At 40.0% G+C, this 12,552-nt stretch overlaps 1 protein-coding gene across 2 annotated transcripts; it reads right to left on the reverse strand.

Annotated features, from left to right (window-relative positions):
• Positions 1-929: 929 nt before the first annotated feature.
• sf1 (splicing factor 1) lies at positions 930-12,346 on the reverse strand. 2 transcript variants are annotated; one of them, XM_067524111.1, is made up of 12 exons: positions 11,956-12,346; positions 11,243-11,374; positions 9,497-9,572; positions 5,205-5,357; positions 4,552-4,641; positions 4,255-4,438; positions 4,022-4,137; positions 3,810-3,917; positions 3,522-3,717; positions 3,223-3,445; positions 2,877-3,041; positions 930-2,373 (listed from the first exon to the last, which is right to left on the reverse strand). In XM_067524111.1, exons 1-12 carry the CDS (start codon positions 12,203-12,205, stop codon positions 2,042-2,044), a joined length of 2,025 nt encoding a protein of 674 aa, XP_067380212.1. In that variant the 5' UTR covers positions 12,206-12,346; the 3' UTR covers positions 930-2,041. The 2 variants fall into 2 exon arrangements, with proteins under 2 accessions (XP_067380212.1, XP_067380211.1); XM_067524110.1 differs by having other exon boundaries at positions 3,223-3,448.
• Between the last annotated feature and the right edge of the window lie 206 nt (positions 12,347-12,552).

Raw genomic sequence — 12,552 nt, forward strand, 5'->3', positions numbered from 1 at the left:
TTTTCTGGTCAACAGCTTCAAAAAGAAATGTCTAATTTGGTAAGATACCTAACCCATAATTAGTAAGTTATTTAATTAATAATCATTATTCCATAATAAGTTATTCATAGCCTTATTGTAGCTTATTGCATCTGTCTCACCATAAACAAATGAATAATGAATAACTTTAAACAATCGCTAGTGAAAATCCAAATTTAGTTTATAAAATCATTCTTAATTAATGATATAAATCCAAACATTTGTCTACTAGCAAGACCCGAATTTGCACATAAGCGGCAGAACACTTAATCCACTTCCGGTCTTAATCCGATCATTTTACTTTAGATCTTTACATCCTTTTCAATTTGCTGCATTATCAAACATATTTAGACATTGATAGCATTCCAGCATATCTACACCAAGATTTGAGGCCTAAGAAGAAATTATAATGCCAATCATGCAATTTTTGATGTGATTAAATGGGACCAGACAGACAGGTTAAAGTAGAAAAAGAAATTTAAAAGAAACTAAGCGAAATTAAAGGTTTTGTTCTTTAACTTGGTAATAGTAAGTAATAGGTGATGGGCAATGTAACAAATAATCCTAACAACTCTCCAAAACCACAAAATGTTTAGTTCCATATTGAATCATTGTAATGACAATATGATAAAGAAATGTAATTAACAGCAAAAAACATTGTTTAAAATGTAATTCAAATGGCAGTCTTTTTGCTTTTTCAAAGTTCTGTTACTTCTCAAGTTGGTGAAATTACAAATTGGACGTCTTCTAAATGCTGAAAAGGAAGAAGCCAACACCCTTACACAAGTAGAGATTACATTCAATTCCGTTAATTAATAATTTGTTAACAGTCACAGACACTTCTCTGCAGACATTTGCAGATGATCCCCAAAACCTCTAAAATCTAAAAAAAAAAAAGTCAAAATCCAAAGTAATTGAACGAACTTTAATCCTCAGTTTCTCTAAGCACTGGCTTCCTGGGCAGTTCAGGACATGGTAGACACCCTTGACAATAACCTGCTATGTAACAACTCTGAGGTAGCCAACGGGGAAGCCCACTGACAAGCATTCTCCTCAAAAAGGGTCTTACATGCAGTACACAAAAGAAGAAATCAGTCTACACTAAACATATGTAAAATCAACCAGTTTAATGCAAAACCAAGCAAGATTTCAACAACTATTCATTCAGACTATAACATAACAGCCTGTTCCCAGAAATGGTAAAACTACGTTTTCTTCTCCAATAACAAGACAAAATTGATACACTCGTCCCTGCAGAAGCAACGCAAACAGTGCACATTGCATCTTAAAGCATAGAGAGATGCAGAAAAACAAGGATATCAGATTCATTAGCATTCAAGTAGTGCAGGCCCAGAAGCTAGTAGATCACAGCACCACTCCCCCTATCAATAAAAAAAAAAAAAAAAGAAAACAATGAGACGGTACTAAAAAAAACAACAAAAAAAAAAACTACAAAAAAACAGCTCATTACAAAAATATTCTTCCTTTTAAACTCAAAATTAACATGTGGAACAGGGATATAAATGTGTTACTTTAACCAAGTCTTAAAATGAATCATGCAGAGAAACTTGAGTATATTCAATGTTATGAAATTATATGTTCAGGTCAGACTTGAACACTAGAAGCAATGAGACTGTTCAGCACAAATTAAACTTGTGGCTGACTATTTGAGCAGTTTTATTTAGTCGACAAGTAACATGACAGAAACTAATGTAGCACTACAGGACACGTGCTCAGGGGGAACAGTGCTTGTATGCACACAAGCAGCTTTGTGTTATTACAAACTTAAAATAAAACAAAAAAAACAACCCAGGAACTAATTAAATTACACAACTTCACAAATTGAACTAATACAACCTTTCAATGTTTCAGAGATGTTTTCACAATATCAAGGATCAATAAAAATAAAGCACTGGTTATATTTTTTTCTGTGAGTACAGAGACTCTGTATATAACATCAGTCTATTGGATATCTGGTGAACAATGGGCTGCAGCGTGGGAGGACGATTCTTCTGTGGCAGGATTAATTCTGGGGTGGAGGAGGTGGGGGGGCAGGAGGCATGCCAAAGGGGGGCATGCCTGGTACACCCATTCCCATCATAGTGACAAAGTTGGAAGGGTCCATGGGTGGTGGTGGTGGTGGTGGTGCATACATCATCCCAGTTGAGCCTGGAGGTGGTGGAGGGGGGGGAGGAGGGGCACCAGGCGGCAATGGTGGCTGGACGCCAGGGGGGGGTGGCACCATGGATGGGGTACCCATAGGTGGTGGGGGCTGAGCTCCGGAGGCTGCAGGCTGCTGCGGCTGCTGCCATGGAGGCAGCGTTCCAGTGCCAGGGCTGGAGGTAGTGGTGGTATCTGCAGGGCAGATGGGGACAGTTATGGGGACAGTTACAGGGACTGGTCAACTCAATACAACAAGACCTACAAGACATTCCATTACATCATATGAACTTTCATAAAGAAAAAGGTATCCAATGTGATGTCACCTAAATTGAGCAGAGGATTATGGGATTAGCATGTGTGCAAAACCACAAAGGCAGTCATTGTATTTACCACAACCAGGTTTTGGAGAACCAGCTGAACTGGACTGACCACAAGTTCACTTTTCTGATGTCCAAGCTCCAATTAGATATTTGCAATAAAAAAAAAACTGTTTGATATTTGGGTCATGTGGATTATCAATAGGTGCATCAATTCCATAGCTACTGTCTGACATATATGCCTGACGCTTTTCACTATGTAGTAAAGTTTTCTCTTTATGTAGTTGTGAACAGTGAACTTGGTGAAGAGCAGAACTGTGCATGATTTGAATAGCAAATGACTAAAAGGTTTCATATGCAGATTTTGTGTTTACTTACTCTGTTGCCATGGCAGTGGTGTACTGGTTGCCATGCTGCTGGTTGGAGGGGGAGGTGGAGCCTGCTGTTGCCATGGTGGCAGGGGACCAGAAGGAGGTGGTGGTGGCTGGTTGCTGGGGGGAGGAGGTGGAGGTGGCATCATACCCATTGGAGGTGGCAGCAGACCTGTAAGGAAACAAAAAGTCAAACGTTTCTCTAATGGTCAAGTTAAAAAGCAACACAGATGCAAGTCTGTTTTGTAACCGATTTAAACGTCATCATGAAAATATTTCTTCCATCTAGAAACTCTCCACTAACGATATGGTGTTGTGAAAAACCCTGTAAGCCAATAAATGTTGTCTCTTACCCATGGGGTGTCCATGAGGACCTGGCCCCTGGCCCATGGGGGGAGGAGGTGGCTGCATCCAGGGAGGGGGCATGCCATTGGGATTAGGGGGCATAGGGGGTCCTCCCATATTGGGCATAGGAGGGGGGAAGTTATGTGGACCCCCATGGCCACCAGGGCCTCCATGCATGCCATGGAAGTTCCGGTTGTCTGTTGGGCCCGAATTCATCCAAGGAGGCCGGTTCTGCTGCACAAAATTGTCAGTCAGTTAAGAAACTTCTCTACACAACACAAACAGAAATCATAAGTCACCAACTAACCGGTGGGGGCTGGTTACTGTTGGGGCCTGAGGCCCGAGGTGCTCCTCCCTGGGTGCTGGTGTGTCCCCCACCAGATGTGGGGACTGGAGCCTCCCCCAATTCAGCCATGAGGGACAGGTACTCTTTGTCCATTCGAGCTTTGTCTTGGGCAGACTGTGGAGGTTCGCCACCTGTTGCTCTATGGGCAGCAAATGTGCTACACCAACCAAAACGGCAATTGTTGTTACACACTAAATATAGAAATGATGCTTTTAGCGTAAGTGGTGGGACATGTTAAATGCTCATCACCTGGTGTACTTGCAGTCAGAGGAAATGTGGCCTGCTCCACCACACTTGGTACAGACGGTGGTGTTAGTAATGCTACGTGGCTCAGAATTCTGCCAAGGGCGAAGGATCCTACAGAGACAAAGAGGGGCAATCGTTACTGGTGCTCTTTAGTTTCAATTAATAATCGACTGTGTCTCAGTCACCACCAGTGCATGAAGCTCAGATTTACTGACCTGTTGTCATCTTCCCTCAGTGTTCCATTAAGTCTGGCCAGCTCTCTCAGCTGCATCTTTCGTAGGTCATTCTGGTCCTCAGGGGTCTCTATACCTTGCTTCAGGATATTGCGAATCTGTGGACGTGAGGTATGACAAAAACAAACAAACAAAAAAGATTTTTGAGTTCAGAACAAAGAGCCAATCAGAGATCCAACAGGAGCACAATAATCCAGTCACTGAGGTCATCGTACCTGCTCTACAGCTTTCTTGACATTTTCCATTGTGTTGGCGGTGACCAAGGCATGCAGAGGCTCATCTTCCCCTGGAAGCATCTGTCCATCCTTTCGTCCTACCTTCCCCTCCTTCACAGAACCTTTACCACGGATCATGATCTTAGCACAGCACTCCTTCTCAATGTTCTTCAGTGTGTTTCCACTGATTTAAAAAAACAAAAACAAAAAAATAGAAAAACGTTAGAACTTAAGCTTATTTTAACTGTAATGCCAATAACTTACTTGGTTATTTCATTATATTAAAACCTAATTTACCGTGGCCCAATCAGCAGACCAACAAAGTTGATTTCTGGGTATTCATCCTGGGGGATCATGACTTTGTCGCTAACTCTGGTAGCTGGAGGTCTGTAACAAACAAACAGAGCAAAGTCAGTGGATGTATTAAGTCATATACATCACCAGTCAGCCATAACATAACATAACCACTGACAGGTTTAGTGACATTGAATTCCTCATTACAATGGGATACATACAGGCAGCAAGTGAACATTTTCTCCCGTAAGGTGATGTGTGCACAAAAACATCTGCAAACAAGGATTTGAGTGACACCAACATGCACCAAAAGGTGATTGCTAGACAACTGGGTCAGAGCAACTCTAAAACTACAGCTCCTTTCATGTCAACAGCCACGGGCATCTGCACAGAAAATGCCTGAGCTCCCAGTAAATTGGACATTCTTAAAACCCAAACTTCTAAAAACCTTTTCTTGTGTTTTCACTGATACTTGTAATTACAGAGGGGATGCTGCCATTTCTGCAACTGTTTGGCAGCTAGAAGTAATTGAGACATTGTTGTGGCTTGTTGTGTTGAATCCCTACTGGGTTACAACTACATAGTTTACTGTTACTTTAGGGGTTCATTTCAAATAAACTGTCATAAACACCAACAGACAACTGAATAAATCCTACTTGTAATCTGCAGGAGGCTTGAAGTCAGGGTTAAGTCCAACCATCTCAGTGATGAGGGCGTGACGCTCCTCCTCTATCTTCTTTCGTGTGCGGTATTCACGGGTGTTTAACCTCTTGCCCTCGCTGTTGTAGATGGGCTCTGGAGAGGGAGACCTGAAATTGGCAGACAAAAGACAAAAAAGAAATCATTATACCTCATTGGACGTGGAGCTCTGACAATTACAAGAACACAGGCTCCCTAGAGCTAACTAAGACTTTAGAAATGGCAAATCTTTAGTAAGAGTTTTCAATCAATCAATTGGGGCTGACATGTCTAAGAAATAGTTCTTTAAAATTTTGTTTTGAAAAAGTGGATCTACTGACAGAAATGTCAGACTACGTGTGTCTTTGCCAGTGCCAAAACAAACTCAAAGAGAAAAGTATGTAGGAGCTCTGCACCGACATTTCATAGGCTACGGTGTTTTTTTTTGTTTGTTTTTTTTTAAAAAATGTTTCCCCTCAAAATTTTGTGTAAAATGTGGGCAACCAAGGCGGCATAGTGGTAATTAACCCAATACACTGGGAGGGACATTGACCACACAGAAAAACCCAAATACATGGCCATAACTAAACCTGCATACAGGATTGTTGGCCTACAAGAAAGGAAAATTGGAGGCAAGAAAAAGAAACCAAATCATGAGCAGAAACGCTGGCTTTGAGAGTTGCTCGGTGTTGACGTGGCGGTAGAGGTCCATACCTCCCCTTGGATGCTGAAAACCTGTGCTGCTGCATTAAGGAGACTGTGCTTGAAAAAGGGTTAGGTTGACGTGGGGTAATTTGGGTTAGAGAAAAGGAATTAAGATTAGATATCCACCTCTTTCTATGCTCTCCCGTCAGAGAGCCACATTTGTGTCCATGTGATGTGAAGAGTGAGTTTTTTTTTCCTCCCTTTTACGCTTCAACTTCCAACGGTGACAACCTGAAACACCCCAGTTGGTTCTGTCACATTAGATCGGGGAGTGATTTATAAAAGTGCTGCAGCTCTGCAATCAACTTTTTACTTTGCTGTGGAAATGTCTGATTATGATGAGAAATTCTATGCAGTGTACAAAGGACAGGGACTCTATCTAACAAAGGTCAACTGCACACACTGTTGAGAGCAAGCCACTTGCAGGAACACATCCTTAGCGCAACTATGTTAGAAGCTGGCCAAAACTTTTTTTTCTGGTAGTTTTCTTCCAGAACACAACAGCCCAGAGGGAAAACAGGAACCCCCCTTCCTTTTCCATTAGCAGAAATGTTTAAAGCCACATTATGGAAAACCAGAGATCAGCGCTGAAAATCATTAGGTCTAAGACAAAATATTCATGGCTACGTTATGCCTACATGTCAGAAGCTTTGACCATTAGTAGCAAAAATAGTTATAATATTTAGTGCTTATTTAGTCAGGTAAGGCAATTTCAAAAACAGCCAATTCATCCAAACAATTAGCTTTAAAGCCAACAAGAGTTTGAATAAGATTTCTTGTCTCAAAGATGAATATATTTTTATTTTGACTCCGTATGCCACCACAATGGATTTGAAACAAAACAAGTAATTTCTTTGGCAGCCAGATATGCACCATAACACTACCTCTACAATGCTTCACAGATGAATCTTACCAGTTTACATTTAGTGGTAAACCTCTACAATGGTGACGTTGTCTTTTGACTGTTGACTTTGACAGATCCACCAAGCTCCCAGAGGATGTTCTTGGTCTACTCCGACTCTTGTGAAAAAGACTTCATATGTCACGAAACAGTTGTTTTCTGTGGTCTCCCAAGTGTTTGGATATCACTGAGTTTCTTCTTAAGAATTAACTTTGATTGTCAGTGACAGCTCTTTGGATTTTAATTTAAACAATTCTAAAAGCAAATTCAACTCAACTCTAGACCTTTATTCTGCTGAATTGTAAATAAGCTAATTACGTAATAATAAGTGCAAAAGTGCAGTCAACTACACATTTTTTGAGTCATTAAAATTGTTGGTATGTAAACAATGGTTTTAATTAGTGAACACTTAAATGAATATCTTTGGCCGAAGCTTTTGAGTAAAGCCTGCACTGTACACCTCCAGCACATCGGCTGTTTTCTTGTCATATCCATTGTGGTGATACACAGGGCTACTGTCCAAATACATATGACTGACTATGTATTCAAAGATGGATATAACACTCTTCAGACACAAAGAAATAGTGGGTGAAATGTTAAGAAATGTTAAGAGGCTAAATCAGAACTAACACCCCTAGTTATCTAGTAAAATTAGAAATAATAGACTATAAAAATGCACTTGAGTTAGTTTTTTTTGGCTCCTGGTTCTGAAATATACCCAACCTTGGCCTAGACTGGGCTATGTACTATCCATACCCGGCTGCTCCTTTCCTCTTTGGAAACTCTCCCTTTCAGAACTATTGCAATAAAGTATCTTTTAAGATTGAAAAACAAACAAGTAAAAAATAAACATCGAAAAAAACAAACCCAAACAAACCCACCTCAAGATCCACTTGCTAGCTTTGGAACCTTCAATAGTATCTGACAAAGTTCCTCAGCAAATTTTGAGCGTGCTTTACGGACAACCATGACTTGATTGAAGGTTCCAAATAAATACATTAAATAAATAAATACACAGTTCAGAACTCTGATAAGGTTTCATTTAAGTTAAACTACTGGTTCCATAATCAACACTTCTAGACTTAACTAATTATTTAATAACATTTTTAAAATGATCTTCATACAAGTTCTAAAACTTTACCATTACTTATTCTAACCAATCAATATTAAAACCTCCTACTGGTAAATGTACATTTACATACACTTACTGGTGATGGGAGCCTCCAGAGAGGTTCATAAACAACACGAATTTAAAAATAGTTGGGATGATGTATAAAATGTAAATTTGACTAAAAATCAACTAAATCAATGGAAAGAATGCAATGATTTGCAGATCTCATTAACCCACATTTTATTCACAACGGAACATAAAAAAACGTATCAGATGTTAAAAACAGTAATTTTACCATTTCATGGAAAATATTGGTTCATTTTAAAATTGATGGCAGCAACAAATCTCAAAAAAATTGGAACTGGGGCGACATAAGGAAAAGTAGGAAAGTTAAAAAAAAAAAAAAGGTGGAAAAGTTATTGCTGCAAACAAAAAAACATAACAAATGGAGGAGCATTTGACAACTATTTATATTAATTGGCAAAAGGTCAGTAACATGACTGTGTATGGGGACTGGGTATAAAAGGAGCATTTCAGAGAGGCGGAGCCTCTCAAATGTAAAGATGGGCAGGGGGTTCACCAACATGTAACAAATTGCATCTAATAATTGTGGCCCTAAAGAGGAGAGGGACAATCCATCTTATGAGAGGACAGCTCAAAAGCCTACATCTCTGATTGTATGGGGGGCATTAGTGCCTGTTGCATGGGCAGCTTACACATCTGGAAAGGCAGCATCAGTGCTGAACAGTACATTAGGATTTAGAGCAACATATGCCCCCATCAAGACAACACGTCTTTCGCGGAAGACCTTGCATATTTTAGCAAGACAATGCTAAACCGCAACAGCATGGCTTTGCAGGACAATAGTCCAGGTGCTGAACTGGCCTGCTTGCTGTCCAGACCCTTCACCAATACAAAACATTTGGCACATCATAAAAAGGAAAAATCTGGCAACAAAGGCCCAGGACTGATGAGCAGCTAGAATCCTGCATCAGAAAAGAATAGGTCAACATTCCTCTCCTAAAACTCCGGCAACCAGCCTTCTCACTTCCCAAACATTTACAGACAGTTGTTAAGAGAATTGTGAACATCATTCCAACCATCATTCCAACCATTGAGGTGTTTTGCTGCAATCAAATTCAAAACAAACCAATATTTTCATTGAAATTGTAAAATATCTCTGTTTCAACATCTGATGTCAATTATGTTTCATTGTCAATAAAATATGGGTTGATGAGATTTGCAAATCACTGCATTGTGTTTTTATTTCCGTTTTACCCACTGTAACATTTTTTTTTTTTAAATTGTGGTTATATACTGATCAAATCTCTAGCACTAGGTTTTGGCAAAGTGAAAAACTCAAACTTTTAAACATCACTGCTCTTCCTTTAGGAGATGGCTAAATAAACTACTACATCTGCCAGCTAAAAACTAAAATTCTGAGAGTTATGCTAAGAACCACATAGATACATACTGTAAATCAACAACTGTGTTCCAAAAAGTCAAGAAGGTAGAGAAAATGTTACTGTTTGTGGGTTTAATCTTTTTCCGACCTGTCCTCAGGGTTAACAGGGATTCCCAGGTCTCCTGTACGCAGTTTACGAGTCAGGTCTTCAATCTGCAGTTGGACTGGAAGAATTCAGGTTAGGAAAGAAAAACAAGGATGGAGAGAAATGTGGTTACCACAACAACATCAGAGAGACAATGCTCTGCACATTAGAGCATGGCCTCATTCATTACTGAGGTTCAAAAAAGAAGTGAGTTGGTTAAATAAGAGACAGAATAAAAATTTTCAGTCTGAATCCTAAAGCCATTTAACTCTTTTCTAAAAACATAAACATATTTGAGGTTATTTACCTTAGAATAAACAGGACTAAGCCTTTTTCAGACAATGATTAAACATGACACCATGTCTGTAAATGATTATACCATAATTCCTAAAAGTGCCTGCCATGCAGGTTTCATCCATGAAGACAGGGCATCTCATTCTGTAGCAAAACGTATTTAAAGGCTTTTACACATAGGGTCTAAAAATAAATAAATAAAATCATTGATTGGTCTATTTGTTTTGCAAGTCTAAATAAAAACGCAGGTGATCAGTCACTCTGTGCACACCACAGATCTAACACTGAGGGGCTGCAGTGACAAAGAATCAATTTTTACATTTGGAAGGAAATGACAAAAAATAAACCAGTCATCCCATGCACAATATGAAAGTTATAGTGAAATACCCCCCAAACACAGAAATTCACTGGTCACTGAAATGATTACTCTGGATTATAGAGATGGATACAGGACCTGTGAATTGTGGCTCACAACAATTTCATCTTAAAATGCTTTCTGTGGATTGTTTTAGGGGATCGACTGAATGAGCAAAGAAACGATAAGTGTGAGAACAGAAGGTGGGCACAGATGAATGTTTACATACCAAGGAAGTACAACCATTACCAATGAGTGGACAAAAAGTAACACTGAAAATTACAATGTCAGTTATCGACAAAACACACTTTTCTGCTTCAAAACACCCTGCTGAGGGCCCGTGAAGACAGTGCGTTGGTGGTACACTGCTGCTGAAAGGCATTTGTGGTTAAAAAAAAAAAAAAAAAAAAACACAAGCCAAACAAAGTGCACAATGATCAAATGTTTCCCAATTTGCACTGTACACTACACCAAACTGGTTGGTGATTTCAATGTGTTAAAGAGTTGTTTGCCATTGAAGCAGCATTGATCACACTTAGACCAATATAATTTGAAGCATACTTTAGCATGTTAGGACAACATGAGTAATGCCTCCATGCACAGGAACAATACTGATGATGTGTAAAGGATAAGCCAAGACGGTGCACAGTGACCTGCAGCTTAGGACTGATACCAGCAAGCAGTGGTGCTTAATCTATCTCAGATTCCTCTTGCTAATGGGTGCCCCATGGTATGCAAACCATAAGACAACAGAAACACTATTTTCATTTAAAGAGAAATGACAATTTACACCAAGTTATAATCATCGCTTATCAGAAATATCTGCCTGGTCTCAACAGCTGGAGCAAAATCAAACATTTCCTATTTTGTGCCACCTAGTAATGTCTCTGTTGGATAAATAGGAAATGTGCCTTTAGAGAGCTCTAACTGTTGGGATTTCAGCAACCAGGACACAAGTTTAACAATAATACTGGTATGCAACATGTAAGAAAACTAAACCCTTAAAGAGATGCAAGTGATAAGACATTATTTTTTAAAAAAAATCATTTGTATATATACACGTTATAATTATATTATTATTTTTAATAATAAACATCTACCTATATAAGCTCTCTCTTGATCCCGGGTCAGTCCAGGGGGGATAACAGTAGGCATGCCAGGGATCACGGTCTTCTGGTCAGGCGTCTCGCTGCTCCATCGACTCTTCTTCCTTGCTTTCTTCTGACCAAAATCTAGCGAGAGAGACGTAAGACGTGATGCTTTTATGCACTACGTTACAGAATGAACCGCTCTACTTGACCTTGTTTATGAGTTGAGACAAAAGGACACAGGGATACGTAGCTAACAGCAACATGAAGCGGAGGTGAATGAAGTTACAGAAGCTATTCAGTTAGACACGCTCGATCAGAAATGAAAGGAAGGTGAATTATCATGTCATGAGTGTGTATTAAATAACAATCTGGCTTTAGGTTAAAATATTCATGACTCCGAAAAGTTAACTGACAATGCGTCGATGAAGTAACGTTATAACATCATAAGCCTCACGCCAAGATTAACGTTACCGTTGCACTAAATGCCCAAACAAAATCAGTTCAACATTACATTTACTATGTCTAAAGTTGAAAGGGAGCTAATGTTACTGCGATTAATGCTACGGGTACAGACATTTCTACTTGCCAATTAGCGGAGTTGTCTCCATTTCGTGCGAGGCCGCGCTTGATGTTGGGCCTCTACTGTTAGCTAGCTAGCCAAAATAGCTTGAAACACGCCGCATCAAATGATTGGAACGTCAGCGGTCGTCCAGTTAACTTACCAGCTTTACCCATTCCCATCCCAAGAGCTGATGGTTGTTGAGCCTGCGTTCCTGGGTTGAACTGATGTGACGGCGGAAAAGCCGCGTTTGACATCGGGGGCTGGAATCCTTGTAGCGAAGGAAAAGGTGCAGGCTGCCCCGGAGTTGGCATCAACCCATTCCCTGCACCAGGCCCGGCGTCAAATCCTCGTTTTGCGCCAATACTGGGGTGCAACTTCCCTAAAGGGGTTGCATTAGCTCCCGTTGCCATTTTCGACGACGTAATATGGCTTAGGTTCTGTCCAACGTCAGACCACACGAATATAAAACTCTTTAAACAGAGAAAATATCGACCATACACTGCTCACAATGCGCTTTCACGGTACCTCAATCAAAATGGCGCCCAGCAGAAACCCACAAAGGATGTGTGCACGGACGTGGGATGATGCGCTGCAGTATAGAGCGGTCTTATTGGCCAGACCAATCCCCTCCCCAAAGGTTGTGTTCTATTGGGTAGTGGTTTATTTATTATCCTTATACTGAAAACTGATTGGCTCATGTATATCCGATTATCTTATCCGGATCATTTCACTGTTAAGGCATTGAATGAGGATTGTA

The sequence above is a fragment of the Channa argus genome, chromosome 12, assembly GCF_033026475.1.
Source record: "Channa argus isolate prfri chromosome 12, Channa argus male v1.0, whole genome shotgun sequence".
Taxonomy (NCBI): domain Eukaryota; kingdom Metazoa; phylum Chordata; class Actinopteri; order Anabantiformes; family Channidae; genus Channa; species Channa argus.

Bases quoted from the DNA above. Each gene is read 5' to 3' on its own strand.
- sf1 (XM_067524110.1), bottom strand. From the start codon at position 12,205: ATGGCAACGGGAGCTAATGCAACCCCTTTAGGGAAGTTGCACCCCAGT. The intron at 3,918-4,021 runs GTCAGTAAATCT...TTGTCTCTGTAG, and splicing joins CTGAGGGAAGATGACAACAG to GATCCTTCGCCCTTGGCAGA. The intron at 3,718-3,809 runs GTGATGAGCATT...TGGTTGGTGTAG, and splicing joins TCTGACTGCAAGTACACCAG to CACATTTGCTGCCCATAGAG.